The following is a 25,105-nucleotide window of genomic DNA, read 5'->3' on the forward strand; positions in this document are numbered from 1 at the left end:
TGTAATGAAAAAATAATCTTTTATAATAGATTAGACTATTCTTTTAAAATTTTCTAGTAAAATTAATGAATATCTTTAATAATATATTTAAAGCGTCTCCTCGTGACTTTTGAAAAGTCAAAGTTGATATTAGTTCAGCATTTTTGCGGAGGACACATCTACCTGTTTTTAAGAGCGCTATTTAATTTTTGTTAGAAGACATCTAATTTTTAAAATATGAAAAGAAATAAAATTTTTAACTATTTTATTAAAAAAAATGATAATCCCAGTAGCCACATCGCTGGGGGTGATCGATCTGGTCCCACGAAAATTTTCCACCGACCACCAGAGTAAATCGGGAAGCACATACGACGGCCAATCCAGATGCCCAGCATCCTTTGATTGCGTTCTCCATTTGGAAGAAAATTCCTACAAATACGTCGTAGCTGAGGATCAAACTGCGGGTCCCTGAGTTACAATCCGGATGTCCTAATCTTCGACTAATTAAAGTAAGTCGCCAAAATATGATTATAACATTTACCAGAAACCATATGATTATACCGGACATAACAAGTACTATATTACAGGCTTGGTGACTAGTAGCATGGAGAGCTAAGCCCTTCTTCATTAAAACCCCAATACTAAAAACAGGTTGGATCTAAAAAACTCTGATTTTCGTTGACAAACTTAAACTTGCTCCCGCTTGGTCACGGCTCCAGTCCTCTACGAATCTTCCACAGCTTCACATCCTTTGGAAGATATCATATTAAATGAGGCCCTTCAGCTTCTCTGCTTCAGGTTTTAGGTTGTTGAACCTCGTCGAACTTGGTATCCTCCACTTCCAGTTCCCCAACTGCAAAAGAATGGTGCAAGATCTCATATTAAAAGAAACAAAGTGATGCAGTCCATAGTAACTTGTACATGCACTGAATCTTCCAAATGGTTGGATAGGAATAATTTCAGAAAGAAGCTTTGGTGACTATGTCCACAATAAAGAACCGAATGAGAACCCGATTAACCTGTGTTGCAGGTGTATTCATCCTAGCATTACTTCCGAGACAAAGGATGTCTTGCATCACTATGACAGAAGTCAGTGCTACTGAAGAGAGAGCACATTGAATCATAGCCCATGATATATTAGTGCCATCAGCCAATGAAAGATACTTCCTCACCTGCATAATCAGCAATCAAGACATCAACAAATAAAGAAACTTAGGAAGGAGTCATGACCAATATTTCATCTAGAAAAATAATGCAAGTACTCACAGTATCCTTCTCCGCCTCACCTATGGCCTCCCACCATCCTACGATCTGAAACATGCAAAGAATCAAGTAAGACTAAGGCCTGGAGTTTGCAGCATAGCTTGATATCAAGATTTATTATTTTATATCAAGGTAAACTACAAATTTCTTAAATGTTCTATTCTTAGCTTTGATAGATAGTCAAAGAAGAGTAGAACAAACGAGCCTCACTGTATCATTATCATGTGTGCCTGTATATACAACTTGTTGCTTTTCATGGTTATGAGGCAGGTGGGGGTTATCTGCATTACTTCCAAAGGCTAGAAAAGCAATCAAACCAATAAAAATAGTAACTACTTCGCTAATGTCAAGATATAGAGCATCATGATCACAAAATGGTTAACTTATTGTATACCAAACTGGAGAACCGCCATGCCAGGAGCACCGATATCCTTCCTTAGCTGAACCACATCTTGTGTTATTACCCCCTAAAAGAAGAAAATAAAAAATATTATGGCTAAGTTACAAAAAATTAATAATAAAAAACATCTTGAAATCACATGAGGTACTCAGACAAATGGCATATAGGGCAGTCTCCAAGAAAACCACAATTGATGAAGCATACCAAGTCCTCTGCAATTATTTCAATGTTCCCAACAGCTTTAAAGACAGCATCAAAGAAAGCTTTCCCTGGTCCAGCCTATAATGGAAATCAAGCAACAAAGATATAACTTGTGTTCTAGCATGCAATTGTATGATCAATTCAAATGATGCTTACTTTCCAGCTTGCAAACATTGCGATGCTAGATTCTGCACATTTACAAATTAGACAAACAAACATCAGCTAGTAAATCAACCAAATTTATGCTTAGCAATTCATTTTTCTTGATATGATACACAACAGCCACAAGTTAAGTGGATTCACTGGCAGGGACGGCCCAAAAGCCAGCTAACCCTCGAAAGTGGTCTATCCGAAATTCATCATAAAGGTCAAGAGCACGCTTGATTCTCTGTATCCACCAAGCAAAACCATTCTCCTCCATAGGCCTCCAGTCATACAAAGGACTGGCAGTGAAAGACAACCAAGATAATAAATGGATACTCTACACTAGTTGATAATTAATGACATCAGAGTTTCTTTCAAAAGAGAAAAATAAATGAATAAATAAACAAACAAAAGCCTTCCCAGAAGGCCACTAAATTGGTTATAAAATGTTGAACAACCAATTCTCAAAACATGAAGTTAACTACGATAGTTGAGTGAATATGAATGAGGTTTAACCCATGCACACTTAACCAAAATTGAAATAGTAAAAAATATAAATATAAATAGATAAATAAACCTTGGATTGCTACCTGAAGATAGTGATATGTACAAACAGAGAAGTAAAAGAAACAATGTAATAGGAACTATCCAAAATGTCAAAGTACTGGAAATCAGAAAAAAAAGGATTGTCATTATCTCTAGAACTGTCAAAACAATGTTACAATCATATAGCAAAGAGTTAGCATTGTGAATAACCAAAAAAAAAACAAACCTCATTTGGTAAGCTTAAAGAAGGCCTGCAATGTTCAAGACTTTTAGGAGCATGACCATAAGAATTCAAGATCATGAAACGAGCAGAGTTAGAAAGGGGATAAAAGAAAGAAGAGAAGTTATAGATTTATAAACAAAACTCAGCTATGCAAGGTTTGAACTGTTGTTCCAAGTCATGGTTCTAGCCAACTCAAGATTTGCCTAAACTTTTTTGATGCATCTCTGTAGAAAGCTTCAATACCTTTTCTTCTTCTTCACTACTACTTGCAGTGTAAAATTAGGAAGGGAATTGGCCTGTTGACCACTTAATTGGATGATCATTGGCCACCCTACCTTTGCATAATTTGATCACCTGAGGTGCTTGATAAAGCTGTAAAGATCTCATGCCCTTTGACTAATGTAACTCAACTAATTGATGTCGATGTGCTTTGGCTTTCGAATCCTCCAGCAATATCCCCAGCTAGCACCATTCACAAGAGTGATCGTACCATTAATTAGCAAGCTAAGGCACACTGGCATCAACTGAGATAATCCCCCACTCAGTTTTGCCTCATTGTTTTCTTTCTCTTTCTGAAACAATGAATGATTTTCTATTGAGAAAGAAGAACCATATCTTTTAGGTTTGTTGCCCTTTGCCAATGGATTGTCGCCCCCACAAGCTTATGGTCATGGCCATATGAAAGTTGGCTACCACTACAAGTGCTTGGGGACGAAGGAAATCTTAGGCAATCAACCTCTTATCGTTTTCGAAACGCGGAATAACCGATGATCTTAACCAATTCTAATGCCGGAAGTTAACAAATCGGAACGACTCTAGGAGGAGATGGTGGAGTATTCTTGTTGAACATGAATTATAGCTAGAAAATGTTAAATTTCTTACAATTAACTACAATCCAAAAAGATTAGCTAGATAAAAACTTGAAATGATTGTTGAGCAACTAATTATAATATAGATCTAAAGGATCAAACATCCAATCATTTCGTTTATTATCGTTCGATTAATTAAATCAAACAAAAAGAAATAGTTTGAGCATGTATGACTTGACCTATCTAGTGGTCCTAAGCCAGTGCATATATATAAAGCAAGTCCTCATGAGTGACACAATACCTACAACTTGTCTCATTGCGCTTGATATAATTTGAAGGGCTTAAACAAGGCCACACCAATTAAAATACTTGTCTCCTTGTGTGTGCTTAGAATTATTCGATCGACCCGTAACTCAATTGAGGGCCGTGTGGACGGGAGAGGAAGAAGATTAGGACTAAGACAGATGGCCTCCGCGACGGCATTGACAACAAGTGAGGCTCCATCTCACCTTCCGGTGGCTGAAAGGGGACCCTTTCCATTGCCGAAATCGACTTGAAAACTAAGTGCAATGATATGTAATCGCGATCCATTTAGGCGTTAATGATCCACGTGTTGGCACATGGTGCCCTCTGTTCATGGGGTCCACGATATGTAATCTGTCTTAGATATTCCCTCCCTTCCTTCCTTCCTTCCTTCCTTCCTTCCTCCCATCGTCCAAGAGCCATGAGCTCCTCTTTGTGACCTCAGTTATACGAGTTGAACTTTAATTGGCTTGTGGGGCCTATTTGCTTGCATAAGGAATTGAGAGGACGAATTGTCTTAATTTGTTATTATTTACTCAAATATATAGATATTTAAAAAGGATGGAAAAGTAAGTGGGCGAGAGATTCCTCTAATTTATCATTTTGATTTTGTCTAAATTGGATGGAAACTAGGGGCCCTATTTATTTAAAGGAATAAAAATTGAATAAAAAAGACAGGTACATGAAGTTCCTATCAATGCGGATTTTGAGGAAGAGCCTGCCTTAGTCATATTCTCTTTTATAAGAGGTTATTTCTGTTAGAACTGATGGAATCAAAATACCTCCATAATGGTATGATATTGTTCACTTTGGACCTAAACCCTCATGCCTTTGTTCTTGGGCTCTCCCCAAAAGGTCTTATACCAATGAAGATCTCATGGCTTTGTTCTTGGGCTCTCCCCAAAAGGTCTTATACCAATGAAGATACTTTCCATCCTTTTAACCCACTTTCCATCCTTTTAACCCCATGATATTTTTCATGTACTTTAGATGTGGGACCCCTCGGTCCACCCGACCTACTAGGACTTCCCACTTAGTTGCAATTAGGACTTTTTACCCCTCGGTCCACCCGACCTATTAGGACTTTTCATCTGGTCTCTGGTCCTCTTGATTCAGACACGGGAGCACTCACTTCCTTTGTTTAAGGTTCAAACCACATGGTTAGATCTGGATCATGACTCATCCGGCGGTTAGTCCGGTGAAGAGCGACTTCGCTCTGATACCACTTGTTAGTACCGATGGAATCAAAATATCTCCACAATGGTATGATATTGTCCACTTTGGGCCTAAGCCCTCATGGCTTTATTCTTGGGCTCTCCCCAAAAGACATCATACCAATGGAGATACTTTTCATCCTTTTAACCCCATGATCTTTTCCATGTATTTTAGATGTGGGACTATATTTACACCCTTGCAACCCAACAATTTCTACGATTTAAATTCATAAATTTCAAGTCACACGACATCAATTTTCCTTTTACATCAGGACTCTCCTTCAATAAATATTCTAATGGATGAAAAACTAGATCTAATATCTACCACTTTGGCTTACCCAATTCATCAAGTTAAGCCAACTTGATTAGTTTATTCAGCTCGATTGGCTTGCCTAAATTGACCTACACATTTGGCTCGCCTGACTCATTTGGCTAGTTTAGCTTATTTAAATTGTTTTTCCTTTGGCCGATCAACCTAACCAACAGAGATCAGAGATCGATACTTGCAATTTCAATCTTGGGACTCAATGATGAGATTCAATGTTTGTGAATGTGACATTAACAAGTGTTTCAAAATCATATCACATTATTCACAAGGAGTTATAGTTATATATAATTTTACAAGAAGTCAAGCTCTAATGTTGAACTCATGCACATCGATCCAAATGGGCCAAATAGTTTATTGGGAGCAATGAGACAACTGAGTCAACCAAGTTAGACGAACGAGGAGGACAAATTGGGCAATCTAGTTCAAATTGAGCAAAGTTATCAAGTTGAGTGTGCCCATTGAACCAACTGAATGGACGAATTGTGTGGGTCAGATGAGTTAGGCTATTAGATTGAATCGGGCAAGGTGGGGGGGGGGGGGGGGGGGGGGGGGGGGGGCACGGCAAGCACACACGAGTTAGGTTGATCAACTTGAGCAAGTCAATTAGGTAGAACAAGCTAGAAGGACTAAGTGAGATAGGTTAGTTGGTTGGTCTAAAAGAGCCCGGGATGAGAATGTTAGTTATGATAGGTGGTCAAATGAACTTGACAAAATAGGAGTTGAAGAAGTTCAAGCATATATACAAATAATTTATTCCTTTATTTTTTTCATTTTTTAATCCGTTGGAGTAAATGTTATATAATAAATGAGTAGCAATTGAAATTCAATTTCAACAATAAAAAAAATCAAGGGAAATAGCAAAAGCTTAAGATATTAGATGAGGATATATATCATCAATATTAATAATTAGTGTTGAAATAAAGAGAAATTTTCATAATGTTGTGTCATTTTTGTTTGTCCATTGGAATAATATGATTCATTATATTTTGTCAATGAGGAGTAACTCTAATATAAAATAAAATTAAAAAATATGTTCAAATTAGTTGGTAGAAATATATATTTAAAAGTGACTAATAAATACTATATATATATATATATATAAAGAGTTTAAAAATAAACTAGAAGGTACGACTGAGACAAATAAAAACTAATATAATAATAAATAAATAAATTGCTTGGAAAAAATGTTTAGTCACACTCAAATACTACTTGAAATAGGTGTTAACATTGTTTTGTAAAATTTTGATATCAATGATTGTATTACATGAGTCGTTTCCCATGTATCGCTTTGCACTAAATAAAGTTCATAAATTCATACAAATACTTATCAAGAGTGAGAGTAGAAGCGTGGTTAAGATTTAAAATTATCTGAGATTAATCATCGACTACCTAGATTGACTATCTGAAAAATTTAAAGAATATCAAATTTATCTCTATTTATAATTTGAGAAACTCAATAGTGGGGCTGGAGCTCACCTAGCCAAGGGTGGCTCCGCCCCTGAGCGAGAGACTAAGTCGATACAAATTAGAAAAAAAAATTAATTCTAAATAAGAGATAAAAAAACTCTTAAATCCATGGTGAAAGGATTAACACGTTTAATTAATATTAGAATGGACAAATATAATTGAAGATCTCCCATATATATATAAAAAAAAGAGAGTAAGGACAATGATATAAAAGAGGGGATTGAATTAGAAGAATGCAACAAGGGTGGTGGTAGTGCCCTATCAACCCCTAAACTAGGAAAGGGATATCCCTTTAGCTTTACCATATTTAATGCCTTTTTCTCAATCCCATTAGTATGTTCATCATGCCATGTTAATGTCAATCAATATATGAGGACTTTTATGGTGCTCATGAATTTCATAATTTCCTCTTTCAAAACTTTAATTGTTTTAAATAATAATATTAAAGATTAATTAGAGCATAATTAATCAAGTCCTCTCCTCCTCCTCCCCCTCCTCCTCCTCCTCCTCTATTTTGCACTTATAATTTCTTCCTCTTTAATTCTCTCTCTAATTACTCGATCGCCGTTAAGTTTTTACGTGGGTTCGCAAGGAGGCCGTGAAATGGCCCACGCCGTCGGAGCCGGGGGGTCCAACGGCCACGGCGGCGGCGGCGGGGGGGGGAACGGGAGGGGGAGGGCGGGCGGCGCGGTTGCCGCGGTGGACGAGGCAGGAGATACTGGTGCTGATACAGGGGAAGAGGGTGGTGGAGAGCCGCGGGAGGGTGCGCGGGCGTGGGGGCGGTGGGGTAGGAGGTGGCGAGAAGGAGGGGACGACGGAGATGGCAGTGGCGGCGGCGCCGGTGGAGCCCAAGTGGGCGTCTGTGTCGTCGTACTGCTGGCGGCACGGCGTGAACCGGGGGGCGGTGCAGTGCCGGAAGCGGTGGAGCAACCTCGCCGGGGACTTCAAGAAGATAAAGGAGTGGGAGGCGAAGGGGAAGGAGTCGTTCTGGACGATGAGGAACGATCTCAGGAGGGAACGGAGGCTGCCGGGGTTCTTTGACCGGGAAGTATACGACATCCTCGACGGGGCCGCCTTGCCTGAACCGGAATCAGAGACCCACGCAGAACAGGACGACGGGAAGAAGAAAGAGGTCCGTCGGACTGCTGCTGCGGCGGCGGTCGACGAGGAAGAGGCCGTATTCGACACCGGGCGTACCGCGGCCGAAGACGGATTGTTCTCGGACTTCGAGGAAGAGGAAGAGGAAGACGACGACCCGGCGCCGCCACCGCAACCCGTGGCGGCAGTGCCAATCTCAGGTAAATGGATTTCGAATCCTTCTTCACAATTCTCTAGCTTCTGCAGTATCACAATCAATTAATCATCTAATTAGAACAACAACAACAATCATCGATCTTGTGCAGAAAAGCAGTTGGAATCAACTGAAGAAGGGAGGTCTGAATCTGATCGAGGTAAATTACAGCACTAACAATATAATCCTGCTGGTTAATTATTTGCAACATATGAATTGCTAAAATTTGACAGAAATTAAGAACCCTTACAGAATTCACAACCAATTATGAACTAACTACTCATCTTCTGGCTCATTTTAGATTGCATTATTAACTAGATTTTACCACAGGTAGCTAGCTAGTGTTGTGTGAGTGTGTTCTTATTACAGTTTTCTGCTTATCGATCGAAGAGCAAGTAGTGGTGTATATATATATATATATATATATATATATATATATATATATAGATATATTATTGGAGTTGGTACAAATGATTGTGCATTAATTCATCGTGTTGGTGGGCGTGAATATAATAGAGTATGTATCGTCCTTCACGTGCGTCAGTCACCAACAGAAGAGATGCAGACAGATGGAGCTTGCAAATTTAGAAGCCATATTTAGTTCTAGCCTATACCCACCCAGTTGCATAAGACTAGATTATTATTATTGTATTTGATCTAGCCGATGCTTCTCGAGTTGGCATGATTGGAGCCGGAGAGGTGCCCTCGACCTTATTTGTTATAATATATTATATATATATATATATATACTTGATCTAGAATGTCAAGATCTGATCTTGATTGGAGATGACACATCGGACAGGAGTAATGATTCATAGCATGAAGAATGTCAGCATGAATGCAGCATGATACTCACATTGACAGTGGGTCCCACTGCATGTTAATGGGATCCACCATATGCAGTTGTGAGTGTCATGCTGTATTCATGCTGACATTCTTCATGCTATGAATCATTACTCCATCGGACAGAAGGCTTGACTCTAACTAGCTTGGTCCCACACTTGGGCTCCACGATCGAATTCTACTCTCACGCTTTCTACCCTGACAAGGTGGTCGGGCCCTGACTCGACAACCACCTCAACTCTGACTCTTCGACTCGGCAACTAGCTCAAATCCGACTCGGCAACCAGCTCGATTCGAAACACAATATCCGACTACTCCACTCGAGTTCAACACTCAGCTCCGAGTTTGGACCTCCTGACCAAGTCTCTACTCGGCCCCGAGCTCCATCTCGGATCGCGTCTCAGCTCCCAGGCTCGGGCAACTTCGGCCTGGACTCTCTTTGCTGCCTAAGCTCCACTTGCCCAATGCGTTGCTCAATATTCAATCAGTTCGGTCCCTCTGAGTCTGACTCCTGACACTCTGCCATTTAGCTTGTCAGACCATTACTAGAAGGGCACGTGCTATGATATGATATTTGGGATAGCTCACTTGCCTCATTAATGCACCAGGATTTATGATGACATAGGTTGATACCACATCAAGCGTGGGTGATAGGACCCTTCACTACAACGACGGCGGTGATGGGATATTCTCCTTACCAGGAATGGGATATCTCCTCTAACAAAATCTTCGCTGATGGGATATTCTCTTTAATTAAGATAGGACATATCTTTCTCTTTCGTAACTCTATATAACGACCCTGCCTCTCACGGGTGAAGATACGCGCACACACAACCAAGAACATCCTTACTTCCTCATTTTCGCAATTTTCCTCTCTTACTGCAGCTTGACTTGAGCATCGGAGTAACTGAGCCAAGGCATCCCTGGCCTCCGTTCTCACTCTCGTCCTTCTCCTTACATATTAGTGCCCAGTGGCACGTCCGAACGCCGACGTCCTCCTCAGCTGGTCGTGAGTACTGCTTTGATGAGTCAACATACCAACCAGGTGTCCGGTGACTCACCTGGAGATGATCTCAAGCAGGAATTATATATATATATATATATAGAAATGCTATTATGAGTGCCGGCTTCCTACGCGTCCGTGCGCGCCGACCGCCGACCTCCACGCGCTTTTGCCGTCCGTTCATCGCTGTCCGACCACCAATGACCGTCGGACCGGACCCGTTGGAACCGCGACTCGCCGACGCACATTTCGACATCGGATTTCGACCGGATTGGGCCGGAATCCGACCGGAATTCTGGCCGAAACAAGGGCAACAGTGCCTAGCGCCACTGTCGGCTGGAATTCGGCCGGATTCCGACCGAATCGGGGCCGGAATCCGGCCACCGCCGGACCGCCTGCGAGTTGCGGTTCCAACGGGCCCGGTCCGGCGGTGGTCGGACGGCGATGAACGGGCGGCGGGAAGCGGCGAAGGTCCGAGAAAAAACACTGTGCAATCGGACGGCTCGGATCGGGCGATCGGACGGACGGACGACTCGGATGGAGGCGCTCACGGGGCGCGCGCAAGAAGCTGTCGCCCAGGATAGCAAAATTCTATATATATATATATATATATATATATAATTTAAAATTTTAAAACAAAGAAAAAGAAAAATTAAAGTTTATAAATGATCTAAAAGTGTAAAATTGAAATTTGTTGGATCTCTCTTCTATTTTGGGAAGAGGGTTTAGCTTAGCCTATATATGGCCATGTGGTATATCTCTTCTATTGTTCGTGATGTGTCATAAATTCATTGTCGCGCTGGATGCTAAAGTGAATATTTTGGTTGGGAATGAAGATCGATCGCCTTGCATGCAAGGAAACACATCAGAGGGCGCTGAGAAGTTATCCAGTAAAACCCATTTAAAAAATGATAATCCCAGTAGCCACATCTTTGGAGGTGGTCGGCCGGTCCCACGGAAGTTTCCCACCGACCACCAGGGTAAATCAGGAAGCACATACGCAATAAAACCCATTTAATTTGATGCTTAAGTTACTTTAATGTTGTAGTGGTCCATAAAATAACAATAGAGAAAGGAAGCAAGATTACGTTTCAAATACTCATACTTAAGCCCAGGGTTGTTGGACCCTAGCTAGGAATTATGGATTGCAAGAGCATTGTTTATGAAAACAAGTTGCCTGCCAATGCTTGTGGAGATACAATTTTACATGTGACAATGCTTGTTTGCATTAGGCCATCTAGTTGTTAAAAATTTCCCTTGCTTTGATAGCTTTTCTAAAGAAAACCAAATATTTCACTTAAGAATTTTTGGACATATGCGGTTTGTGTGCCGATTAATTGCTCCCACGCAATGGACTAATATGGATCCTCAAAGGAGATTGAGAATATATGTTAGAAATTTCCGTTGAGCTCTCTTGATAGTCGATGTGTGCCAATGCAATCGTGTAGTAAGTGATTGGGTTCAATTAAGATTTTGATATGTTAGATAAAGTGTTTAAATAGGTTTACACGTGTGCATCTGATGTGTGTTAAGTTGTGTAAGGACTTAGCAAGATGCACAAGAAGCTTGTGGAGTTTGTGACTGTATGAGGTTGAGTTGTGGATGATGACTTAGTATAGCCAAGTTGGTATGCTTAATAGTTTAGAGGTCCATTGGAGTTGTAAAAAGGATATATGAGCATCCAAGTAATCGTAGGAAGAGAAACATTGAATGTGATTATAGAAATTCATGGAGCTTGACTTGGCGTGACCAATTTGGTTAGCTTGAGGTCTGTTGGAGATTAACGAATGATGGTATGGGAGAGATCATATAACAAGGAACATCGGGGTGGTAGCATTAACTACAACCAAAAGGAGGTGAACTATACAGTGTATGCAAAGAGTGAAAGATGACATGTGGAATGAGCTAAAAGTTTGATACATTCGAGAGACCTAAGAAGTGACATGAGATGGGTTTAATGGTCAAACTATAAAGGTAAACTCTTAAATGAGTTGTGGGAGCTAAGTAACTTGTACTTTGAGTCCAAGGTAGCTCTTGATTTAGGTGAGGACTCTATCATTAGATTAGTCAAAGTCAATGATCTAGTTGTTTCCAATCAATTAGTGATATGAGCCAATTAAAGAGTTAACTTAGGCTTGATAGCTTTGAACATAATTTTTTTGTTTGGAACTCAATCAACTAAGCAATTGACTAGATGACTTGAGTAGATTGGTAGTCGACTAAATCCTAATAAGAGTTAGAAAGAAGATTATTAAATAGGTAGAGGAAAACTACAATCATCAAATAATAGATGGGTAAAGTTAGGCAATCGATTGAGTTTGGAACCCAGTCAACTAAGCAGTTGACTATATGATGAGACTTGGTAGTCGGCTAAATCCTAACAAGAGCTAGAAAGAAGGTTATTGAATAGGTAGAGGAACTACAATCAGTTAACTCATGTAGCTATTTGCTTAGAGAGCAATCAACTACAAGCATAGTTGACTTAGATATTTGTTGTCAGACTAAAAATTATAGCAATTACCAAAACACTCGGCTTAAAATTTAATCAATTGATTGATCAACAACAAAATAAAAAAGTGAAGCCAAGACAATTTGGAGGAAATATAAAGGGAGCTTATGGAAAGCTTGCAAAGGTTGATGAATAAATGCTTATTTTTTAATCTCTTATATTCTCTTGTTGTATTCATAGCCTTAGTTTTCAAAGCTTTTACATGTTCTCATTCTTATAAGAAGGCTGCTTTAAGAAGTTTTTCCACTTATAGAAGGATCTAAGAAGAAGAAAGATAGTGGACATTTAAGAGTGAGTCACTAAAGAGTTATTAGTTGTGGAGTAGGAATTGAATGTTTTGAACCATATAAATTTTGTTTGTTAGCATTGACTTATATATATATTTATTATTTTCATTGTGTTTAACATTTTTTTTTAGCTTGCTTAAGTATTAGTGAATCAAGTAATGATTTTCTTTAGGGGATATAGAGCATTGGAAAAGTTGGGGAAAATCACATAGAATAATCAATTTGTGCACCACTTGAAGTTCAACAAATAATTCATTTACGAATAGATTACAAATCAATTGCTAAATGTATTTTCTAATTTTGAAAGAATAACTAAATCACACATGTATGTTGAAAATGCTCATGATGGTGTCATTTTAAACCCATTTGGGCTCCTCCCCTTCCTTTGTCTTCGGAGCAGAGATTTCAATCATCCTCCGATGTGCTCCGGGTGGCTTGTGAGTTACACCACATCAGGGGGGGGGGGGGGGGGGGGGGGGGGGGGGGGGGGGGCGACGTTGCTAGCGCAACTCCTTCGACAGTCAAGTTAGCACTGGGCTGAAAGATGAAACTTATAGAAATGTGAGAGAAAAAGAAATGCTCAAGAAAGAGATTGTTAGTAGAGAAGAGTTGCCTCCGTGTGCTATAAGAAAAATCATCCTACTTTCATTTACCTCCATCGGTCCTTATATAGTCGATGGAATTAAATCTCCTTGTGGGCTATTACACGAGCAAGATGGCACCCGCAGGCTGACTGCATGAAGAGTGGTAGGACACTAGGGGTGACAACTATTGGATTGTACCTCTAACACTGTCGGACAGTTGGCTAGGTGTCACCTTCCGTGCTAGTTGTAGGAGGTTACCGGGTCGTTGGCCAGGTGTGCACGAGTTGTCGGAGGTTGAGGTTGAGTTGTAGGCTACCAATGATAGTCAATTGGGTTTCCCGAGCCTGAATGAGAAATCGTTAGATGAATGTCGAGTGCTCGGCAGTGTAAACTCCAAGTGGCCTTCTCGAGTCTGAAAGGGACAAAGCTGGATGAACGCTGAGTGCTGGGGAACGCAGATCCTGAGTGGCCTTTCTGAGTCCAAATGAGTTGTTGCTACACAAACATCGAGTGCTCGAGAAAGGAGACTGGTAAGTCGAAAGTGCTCGAGAAAGGAGACTAACGAGACAAAAGTGCTCAAGAAAGGAAACTAACAGGTCGAGAAGTAAGATTAAATGCTCAAGAGTAACTCTGGATACCATCAGTGTACCTATTAGAATTGATATCTCATTAAGGAGTTTTAGAAACTTTGGAGATTAAATCACATAGTGGAAGAAAATCAATTCAAAGAATAAATATCCAAGAATGAAAGAGTAGCAAATAATATAGGTGTTCCTTGGAAGATATCCATAAATTAATTTCAAAAAAAATTGAAAATAAACTTTCCAAAAGAACATGGGCGGAGCCAATGTAGGCCCAGTGTAGGTAGCTGTCCACACTGGGATTTAGTTCAAATACAAAAATATTAATTAGTTTCAATTTAAGAAGTTGGTAGTAATTCTTTCACCACACGACTGGTGGGCCCAGATAAAAAAAATAATTTTGTTTTCAAAAGCTAGGGGTGACATAGGAGAGTAGGTATATGCCATCAAGAGAGACCGTGATGGAAAGATATTCGAGCATACATTTGATTTTAATTATGAACTCTGGAGGTCACTTCCACCTATTCTTGTTGATTATTCTGAAGCTCTTGGTTTTGGTTGTGCTGTTTTTGATGGCTACTGCTTCTACCTATTCGATGGTAAAGAACTATCAAAGGGATCAATGGGCCGTGTAGTCTTCTATAATGCAAGGGCATACAAATTGGCACAGAACTCCAAACATGCTTCGGAAATATTATTTCTAGTTCTCTTGAATAAAAAATTGAGATATTTTAATTTATTAGAGTCAATACTTTCATTTGATTTTATATTTAATCTGCACTTGATGAAATATATTAGGGATTTTAAGTGAAATATCGATGATATTACAAAAGAAAAATAAGATATTATGAATGCAATGGATTTGATATAGTACGCAAACACCAACTCCAAAGTATGAGAGATGTTGGTTGAGATTCATTTTTAGAAAAAGTTTAATATTTTTTTAGCAATATTATATTGATGTTCTTAAAATGGATAATATATTCATGTGTTATTGTATATGTAGAAAAAAATATATTTCTAACCGTTAATAATGAAATTATTGTATAAAAATTTTAAAATATTAAACATTCAAAAAGAACCATTATAAAGTAACTATTTTATAATACTTTATAATTATAAGATTTTATATATTTATTTTATTTTATTAATTATATTATAATTGTTATCTATACTGAATTAAAATCTTAGTTCTGCCCTGTTAAAGAAGCACAAGTACATAAAACACGTGATGGAAAAAAGTTACAAATTTAGGTGAATTATGTGTCATAGGGAAAAAAGGATAAAAAAGAAATAATTATGGATGAGATTTTTGTATTTAATGTGACCGTTGATATATTAAAAGAAAATAAGGATTTTAAACATATGATCATCGAAGAATTAATGTTAATACAGAAATTGATTGTATAAAACGAAAGATTTTATACAATGCTACAAATGAGTATTTGTAAGAATACACAAAGAAAAAAAAAAGAGATTGTGAGATATAAAACAAGATTGGTAACATAAGATTTTTCCAAGAAGAGCTAATATTGACTACTAATTATATTTTTATTTACTTATTATACTTGTTGCACATGAAAATTTTCATATGCTCTTAAGTTGCCATGTAATTTACATTCACAAGATATGCTTTATATTAAGTTATAGTAGTAATTCATTTCTCTTCCCTATGGGCATAGCGCAAGTGGTAAGGTATGAACGACACAAACAGAAACATTTGATGTCAATTCCCTAAGGATATTTGTCCAACATGATTGATTTTTAGAAAGTCTGACTACAAGTGTCAGGTCACTTTGCGTTCCTCAAATTTATCTTGATGGTTGATAAAAAATTTCTATGAAATCAAATTGGTCACCTTCAAAATTAATCAATAGTAGCAATTCACAAAGCAAGTTGTGTGTGGTCAAGATCAACCACCCATTATATGCAAATAATAGATTAACTTTCAAAGTTATTAGTTACTTTTGGATTCTCATATATATATACTTTTATTCTCTAGTCGTGTGTAATGATATCGTCAACTCCTTGTTTACTTGTGTGGCCTTGTAGAGCCTGACTGATACATACATCCATGTGAGTTATGCATGCAGCAACGGCAAAAGGTAAAGAAGAAGGCGACGATATCCCTGAGAAAGGCTCCCCTTCGCACCAAGGACTGAAGCGGAGACGGCCGTCAGCAGAAGCAGCAGCAGCCAAAGACTACAGCGACCTGCAGAGCCGCCGACTGATTGACGTCCTGGAAAGGAACAGCCGAATGCTGACAGCCCAGTTAGAAGCACAGCACCTCAACTGCCAATTGGACAGAGACCAGAGGAAAGACCAAGCCAACGGCTTGCTCAATGTTCTAGGCAAGCTCGCAGATGCTCTCGGAAAAATAGCTGACAAACTATAGAAATATAAATATATATATATAGCTTTGTACATATTCCACGCACGCAGTTGGATTGGTGGATAGTGTTTACTGGTGTACCTCTACTGAGAAGAATTAAGCATCTCAATTGGCTATTACAATCTCAAGTTCTCTTCTTTTTCTTTTTCCTTTTTCTTTCCTAGTGATAGGTTTTCAATAGGGTAACAGTGAGACATCATCTTATGTCAGACTGATTTAGTAGTGGTATTGGATTGAGCTTAAGTAATAGTTGTAGAGCAAGAATGGAGGGTTAAACAGCTACACTTATACTGTGGTGCCTTCAGAGGTACTCTTAACTTCAGAACACAAATAGCTAACTATGTTGGTGCTAGTTATTGTAGTTGTTTATTTCTTCTATCCTAATTGAGCTTTCCATAGTTTGTATATAGGTTTTATAGTCGAAACTACAATAAATGTAGTCGGGAGTAGCTCTTATCAACATATAGGTTTAAGCAGTATGCGCAGAAGAAGGCAAGTTTAAATGTAGTCGTAATTTTTCAATGTACCTCCTCACAGAAGTTGGCTAGCTTTTATGCAGGAGGGAAGTTGGCTAGCTAGAGGAGATCAGGCCGAGAGGAATTTAACTAGCTAGGTTGAATTGAGCTTTTGGTTCAATTCAACCAAGCCACTTGGAGCCGGATCCATGTTGATAGAAAGTTTGGTGGAGTTTAGCCATAACTTAATTTCTTGGTGGATCGAGCTGTCTTGTAAAGCTTTGAGTTAAACATCAAGTGGAGATTGATAATATCATTTTGATGTGGTTACAAGAGTTTAAAGTCAAATTCAAAGTTTTTATACTCACGTATGTGTGTCAAGTATGCAGGTGCGTGTTGATGCCTAGACTTGGAATCTAATGATCATTTCATAATTCCACAATATATTTAAAAAGTGTGCAGTGATAAAATCCATAAGTACCCTTCTCAAGAAGTTCGAAATTCCATCCGAGGATAGGTTTCCACAATGAAAATCCCCAATTGAGTCAGTTATATGCCTTCTTTAGATAATCTTGATGAGCATTGATCCCTTTTTATCTTTGAGATGCTTGAAGGAATGAACAACCTCTTGTACAATAATCACATATTATCCTAATATAAATAAATTAGCAAGGAGTAGTGAGATTAGGACACTGAAGAGTGATTTTAAACAAAGCATAATAATTTTAGAGTTATACTTCCTATTAAAGTTTCTCCATGAAATACCTTTGTGATGAAGTTCCCTACCTCATGATTGATAATTTTCTATTTTTTTAAAGTAGAAACCTATTGAAAACCATTTGGTTTGTGTCTTATGAGGGTAGATCCGACCACAGTTCGGAACCACTGGTTCCAAGAATATCAACCCAACCCTTTAACCTTAATCATCCAATGTGATTATGGTTCACGGTTCAAAATTATCAATTACGGTTTGATTCAAGGTTTGTGGCAGTTCGAGATTATTATTATTTTTATTTAACAAATATTTATAAAATTATAAAATTTATTACAAATATATAAAAAAGATTTGCACTTGTTTAAGTTGCTTACATATCCCCTTAAAATATAGGGTTCGAATCAAAGCTCACATAGTTCGTTTACCTTTTTATTTTTGTTATATATTACTTTAGGAAGTGACACTCTTACTTATTTCTGTTTTTTATTCCCATAGTGTTAGTTCTTGAGAGATATTGTGACGGTATGTGTTTCATTAAAAATTCGATATGCTAATAAATATTTTTTAATTATTGAGGAGTTATCGACTCAATAATATATCACACCCATATATGAATGAATTTTTCAATGGTCACTGCAAATATCATAACATAAATTTGTTTTATTATTTAATTTACTAAATTCTTTAATTAAATGTTTTTCCCTTGCCTTACTATTTTTTTTATTATACTAGTAAGTATGGTTTAGGGAGCACGTTTAGTAGATGGGTTAAGTGATTTTTTGATAAAAATTTTAAAATATGCATTTAGACTCAAAACTAAAACAAATATGTTCTATACAAACAATTAGATGATGATTCACTTAAATAAACTTGAATTGGTATCTCCATTTATTGATGAAAATTTGGATAATTGTGTTTGAGAACGTTTGATTCTAAATTCCATTGGGTGCTTTGTTTTGACATGTCTCTTCAATGACCCATAACAATGCACCCGATTGAAATTTATAAGACGCTTTGTAATACTTATATTTTGCATGCAATTCTTCTAATGAAAGAGTGATTCTCTTAAAATATTTTAAAAAAATAGACAATTTTAAAGATGAAGTATTATGAATGTTAGAAGTTTCATACTTGTGTCTCGGGTGTCAGAAGTTGCTCTGACTTATCATCGATAAATTGAATGTTATCGAGATTTACATTTGGAGTGACTATTTCTTTGGCCTTTCGAGATTGAGATGAACCTGTTTCCATTAGAATTGGATAATTGTAGTTGAAAATCGATTGAAATTTTGAAATTCAAAGACAAGAATAGAGAAGATGGTATGAAAATAATGAAATGAGTTGTCCGTTTATAGAGTTTGAAAAATAATAGACATTAAATCATAACCATTGATAAAAAAGGTTCAAATAATCTTAATTGTTACCAAAATTGCCACTAACATTCAACTCCACAAAATAAAATGAATCAACAGTTCAAATTGGCAGTTCACGATTAATTTGGGACAACTCGTTGATCCAATTATGGATCTGGATTGGGTCCGATTCGGACTCAACTCGTGGTTGGATCTATATGAGGGTTCTTACAAAAGATAGCCTTTTAGATTTCCTCAATAGTGACCATATTATCAAGAGAAGCAAGTTGGCCATCGTCAAGATCGATCGTGTACTTATATACAAAACATTAATGCACAACGGAAAATAACCGAAACAAACATGGAACAAAACACAAGCATACAAACCGATTTTTACATAGTTCAGAATCTTCAATTTTTATTCCACAATCTAGCTTCTTAGTGTTAGGGTCACTATTGTTCCTCCTTGTTGGGTTGGAGGCAGAAAAACTTCTTATAAACACTTATTCTTATAAGCAAATACAAATAAAATATAAAAATAAAGATGAAAACAAATATAATGTAAATAACTAATTTACACTCGAAATCTTTACTTTACTAGCTATTGGTTGCTTTTGAAATGTCTCTTAAAGGTTTGGAATGCAGTAGCACTCTCCCCCAAAACCTTCAAGAATTGGCATGTAAAATCCTCCACAAAACCTTCCTTTATAGGCATTAGGTTGGGGTTGAAAATTGCCTACCAATCGACTAATGGCTCCCATTAGTTAATTGCTCCGGTCAAAATCGAATGTTTCTTTGCCAATGGCTTCATTCAACTAAGCATTGAGAACAATAGTCGACTACTATATCACTATCAGTCGACTGTTTCATTAGTTGTCAAGTTCTTGGATTAACTTAGAAACTCTTTGTTTGCTCTAACAGTGTTAGCAATCGAGTCTTTCACTCGACTGATGAAGTAGTCAACTGATAACACCCATTAGTCAATTGCTTACACCGCAAACCCCTTTAAATCCTAAATTCATGGTTTAGGGGTTCATCAATTGATTGTTATTCCATAATAGTCGACTTGTACATTTGTTTCAGTCTTACCAATGCTGAATTCTTACTTTGTCTAATATTAGATTGATTTCAATCTACTAGGATTTCCTTTACCTAGTATTCGATAAACTTTGATATGTCGAGACTTTACTTCCCTAACATTCAACCAACCTTGACTTGCAACTACAAGAGTTTCACCATCGCCAAACATCTGATCTCTCTTGACATGTTTGGACTTCCCTTCTCATGCTTAATATTTGGTGAACCTTGACTTGCTAGGACTTCACCATTGTCAAACATATAGTCCTCCTTAATTGTTTGGACTTTCAATCTCATGCCTAATATTCAATCCTCCATGACCTATTAGGACTTCCATCTCTTATGCGTAATATTTAGTCCTCCATGATCTGTTAGGACTTCACCCTTACTAACTCCTATTGGACTTTCAATCACTAAGTGTTTGATCAATTTTGATCCACTTGAATTTTGTCCTTGCCAACTCCTTATTGGACTTCTAACTATAAAGTGTCTCGTCAATCGTGACCCATTTGGACTTTGTCCTTACCAACTCCCTGTTGGACATGCAACTGTTAAGTGTTCAATCAATCATGACCCATTTGGACTTTTTCACTATTAAATATCCAATCAACCTTGACCTACTTGACTTTTCACTCAACCATAAAAACCCAACACCTAAAATAATCTTGATCAACCTTGATCCAAATTCGATTGTACTAATAATCTCCCTTTTACTCGACGTCGCTATCATCGAACATATTAATCAACTGTTAAATATCTGATCTATTTTGATATATTTGACATTTCACTTAATCAATAAATATATTAATTAAACATCAAAATTCAATTTGAGCCAAGTAGAGCTTGATCAACTTTGACCAAAGGTTAATTGCACCAACAATAATAATGTGTGTTTCAATCTCAAATTGAACCCAATCACAAGGTGAATTTTGGAATCATAAGTATTTTCCTAAAAAAAATGCAATCTAGTGCAACAATTAGTCATGACTCAAACACCTTGAGTCTATAGTTTACACTTAAGGAACAAGTTTCTTGAATACCTTTAAGTTTAATGAGTACTCTTCTTTTTCTTATAATAAGTATTCTCGGAGATCTTTTTTTCCATTTAGCAAGGGTTCCTTGGGGCCAAAATACTTTGAGCACACCCTCAAATCTCAAATGAGATTGCCAAGCAATTTATGGAATAGTTTGCGCAAAGTAATAACAATAATTGACTATGGCCAGAGTTATACTTTAGTAGAACCACAACTGAGCATTTAGGATATGCCATTCTCTCAGCAAGCTCGAGAATTTTCTATCTAGTTTTTCATTTAGTTTGTTGAGTTCAAATCTCTTTGAACCCCTCCCTCCTATGGACTTTAGCCTATCAATGTCATGACCCAGATACTTCCATCCCTATATGGAAGTTAGCCTCTTTGCGCAGATAATATTCATTTATGTATTAAAATATATAAATAATACCCAACAAGGGTACCCAAGCTATACGAACATAAACAATACTTTATTTAATGGTGTAGACAACGTTCAACCCTAAAACTTGACTTTACCATACCATGATATGACTGGCAATTGATCTCGTATAGATAATGAAATGAAAAATGCTGAAATAACAAAACGTATAAGTAGCTAACTTAATAAAATGTACAAGTAGACAACTATACAAATAAAAATAAACTGAATGAACTTAGTAAAAACCGTCTCCATAACAATTGTTGAATATCTCTGAATAATCCTCCAATTTTATTGATAAACCCTTGAAAACTGCCTCAAGTGTGTGAATCTGGAGGTCAAATAAAAAAGGAAAGTGAGCACAAAGTGTAAAGTGGAGATACGAAAAATATGCATGAAAAATATTATTAAAAAGGGCAACAATATTATTTATCTTTTATTTTTTTCATGTCATTCATCTTTTATTCCCTTTTTAATTAATATCATTAGTTCTTCTTATTTTCTCATTTTCTAACATTTCATTCATTATTGCCTTATTGGTGAACGACATACAATATACTCATCCAGAATGTGTTATTTAAGTAAAGGTAAATGATCTGCATTCCACCTAATGCAAATATATCATGTATAAATGAAAAATATCAAAATGAGCGACTTGCAACCTACTTGAAATAAATGCAACATATAACAAAGTGAACGATCTGGAATCCATCCATAATAAAATTGTATCGTAAGTAAGCATTTATATATACATAAATAAGGTGAACAACTTGCAATCAATCGAAAAGAGATGATCATATATACAAGGAGTGAACGACTGGCAATTCACCCAATATGAAATACATTATATGAATGCATATATACAAACACATACATAGGGTGAACGACCTACAATCTATCCCGTGAGGTGTCTCACATAAGAATAGGATGAAGACATACAATTCACCCCATGAGAAAAATCATTTCAATTTAGTGGACGTTTATGCATGCGCAGAAAGGCTCAAAAGCTCTTTTTAAATTACGGAGCAAAAGTTCTATATTTATAAAGAGTTATTTTATTATTACTTTGATATCAATAATCTCAGATCTTTTATAACTAATAGAACTGAAGTTCCATGACACGAGGGTTACATTCACTTCTTTATTAACTTGGTTGAGAAGTTATATAGCTTCTTAGAGTATTGAGTCGAAACTCTCTCGTATGATTATATTGCTTATTTTAGGTATAAGAACTTCATGAACCTAATTTATTTATGATAATCATCAATTCTTATTTTCTTATAATAATTCAGGTTATCCCTTTTTAAATTTCATTATTAAATTTTGAAAAAGCAACAATAGGTAGTATATGAAAAGGGCACGCGATATAAATGATAAAATCAAACAATAGAGTATATAAAAGCATGCATGCAATCTATTATTATTTTTTAACAGAATGAAATTGTTGCTTATTTATTATCATCAAGTAGTAAGGTGATTTATAGCAGTATTTTACATACGAAATAATATTTTTATCAAAACAAACAAATTCTATTTCCCTTATATTGGAATCCAAATAAATCAACGGCATTTGCTATATGTAAGTGATTTATATCATATAATATGAACTAAAATAACAACCGAGAAGAGTTACGGAATTTTTGACTGTTGGTTGAGTTCCGAATCAATAAAAAGATCAAGTAAAAGGAATCTAAATTGTAATCATGCACGAAAGGTAATCGAAAGAGTTTAAGTAAGAAAACTCCACCTTAAATCGAAGGGTCTTCACTATGGAACATTAGCGACGCAACGATAGTAGCGTGACGACGATAACATTGGCAGCAAAAGCATTTAGCGACAACGATGTATGACGGAGGATTTGAGGGTGAGTGAATGTTGATTCCGAAAAAATTAGGATTAGGGAAAGCATACAAAGAGGAAGAAGAAGAAAAGGTCAACCAAGTGAAAGAAAGATTCAATTGTTGCTTTTTAATTGGGCTTTTGCAAAAAAGTCCAACTAATTTCAAAATTTATACCTAAACTCTTTTTTTCCCCAATGATATAACAATCAATATCATTAAATTCTAGCACTTGGAATCAAGATCCTTCCAACCACAAGATACTACCAAATTGTGCCATAATTGGGTTAATGAGAGCAACTTGGCATCAAGTTTGAACTTGTCTCGATCGAATTAACTGTCATCATTTCTACCTAAATTGCACACTAACTTATTAAAATCACCACCTAAATATGATCTAGCTTGACTCTCTGGTTGTTGCTACAATAGGTGTAACTATATTTTCCACTTACCATTGGAGATTAGGAATTTCCATACCCCGCGAGGGAGGTGCATGACAGGGGCGGCTCAAGTCTCCTGAAGGCTCTAGGCAAAATTTTTTTAAAAATAATTATTATTATTTTTAAAAAAAATTTCTCATCCTTTTTTATTCTGGACTTGACCGACAATGATGGATTTAATTTTTTTTTAATAAATTAAAATATTAATTTTAAAAATAAATTTTTTATATAAAATTAAATTTTCTAGCTTTTTGAGATGTAAAATTATTAATTACATTTTTATATTCAAGTTTTAATAATATTTTTTTTAATTTTTTTGTATATCCAGAATAGTATTTTTTAGCAAACATATTTATATTCAAATAATAATAATAAAAATATAAGTCCTTATTATTTTATAGAAATAAAAATATTTTAAAATTAAATACTAATAAAATCTAATTTATGTCTTATAATTTTAATCTGATGATATTTCAAAGTTTGAAAATTACCTACGAAATTCAAAAGTAAAATTATTATATTGATGAAATTTTATCGTAATTAAAATATAAGAATAATTTAGTAATAAAGATGAAATATTCACAATAAAATTTTTCTAAAATTTTGAGAATAAAGATGAAATATTTAGAATAAAGATGAAATATGAAGATAAATCACATGTGACATAACAAGTCTAAAATTTTTAATTTTTCTAATGTAAATTATCAAGATTACAAGTTTACAACAGAAATCATTGATAAGAAAATAAAAAATTAACAGAAACATTAAAAAAAAAGATTTGATAGGAAAATGAGGAAGGTGATACCCTTAGGTCTTAAGATCACTGAAAAATCTATAGCAAAGGATCTTAATTTTGATCGTTCTTCTCCTTGCACCCCTTGTGATCACCTCGAAAATGTCTTGAGAAGAGAAAATAAGCTATCAAACGACTAAGTTGTTTGAAATTGGGTAAAATAGATTATTAGGTTAATAAGGAAGGAAGAAGAGAAATATAAAAAACTAATAAATTAGAGTTTTGAGAATGAACAAATATTAAATATATTAGAATCATGCCTATACGAAATCCAATGATCATACCCAATTTCAAATATTAAATATTTTAATAATTTTTTATTCTCTCAAATATAATAATTAATATATTAAAAAATTGGGCCCCATTAAAATTGGGGCACTAAGGCCTATGCCTAAAGCCGGCCCTGGTGCATGACTATCTATGACATATTCGACTTTACGAGCTTTCATATACAATGTCATAAGATTAACTTCCTCACTAGAATGAAGAAGTAAGACTCTTGTTTAGCTCTAGTCCCAAATGTAAACAATCGATTTTCACCAACATTCATTAAGATACTTTTATAATAATTTTGGGATCTCGATCCAATTGTTTTGTAACAAAAAAGCCATGTCCAATG

At 36.2% G+C, this 25,105-nt stretch overlaps 1 protein-coding gene and 1 pseudogene across 2 annotated transcripts; one reads left to right on the forward strand and one right to left on the reverse strand.

Moving 5' to 3' along the window:
• Positions 1–489: 489 nt before the first annotated feature.
• On the reverse strand, positions 490–2,934 carry LOC141845300 (4-alpha-glucanotransferase DPE1, chloroplastic/amyloplastic-like). 2 transcript variants are annotated; one of them, XM_074733365.1, is made up of 7 exons: positions 2,000–2,934; positions 1,847–1,921; positions 1,637–1,709; positions 1,453–1,541; positions 1,246–1,290; positions 999–1,151; positions 490–832 (listed from the first exon to the last, which is right to left on the reverse strand). In XM_074733365.1, the coding sequence occupies exons 1-7, from the start codon at positions 2,060–2,062 to the stop codon at positions 746–748; spliced, it is 585 nt and encodes a 194-aa protein (XP_074589466.1). In that variant the 5' UTR covers positions 2,063–2,934; the 3' UTR covers positions 490–745. The 2 variants fall into 2 exon arrangements, with proteins under 2 accessions (XP_074589466.1, XP_074589465.1); XM_074733364.1 differs by having other exon boundaries at positions 990–1,151.
• A 4,447-nt stretch (positions 2,935–7,381) lies between these two features.
• LOC141845316 (trihelix transcription factor ASR3-like) lies at positions 7,382–16,476 on the forward strand (annotated as a pseudogene).
• Positions 16,477–25,105: the final 8,629 nt, after the last annotated feature.

The sequence above is a fragment of the Curcuma longa genome, chromosome 14 (genome assembly GCF_044706935.1).
Source record: "Curcuma longa cultivar G26 ecotype Majalengka, Jawa Barat chromosome 14, ITB_CL_G26_1.1, whole genome shotgun sequence".
In the NCBI taxonomy this organism is placed as follows: Eukaryota; Viridiplantae; Streptophyta; class Magnoliopsida; order Zingiberales; family Zingiberaceae; genus Curcuma; species Curcuma longa.

Excerpts from the sequence above, each read along its gene's own strand:
- LOC141845300 (XM_074733364.1), bottom strand. The coding sequence starts at position 2,062 with ATGTTTGTTTGTCTAATTTGTAAATGTGCAGAATCTAGCATCGCAATG. Across the intron at positions 1,291-1,452 it reads GCACACATGATAATGATACA|ATCGTAGGATGGTGGGAGGC; the intron begins GTGAGGCTCGTT and ends TGCATGTTTCAG. Across the intron at positions 1,152-1,245 it reads GTGAGGCGGAGAAGGATACT|GTGAGGAAGTATCTTTCATT; the intron begins GTGAGTACTTGC and ends CTGATTATGCAG.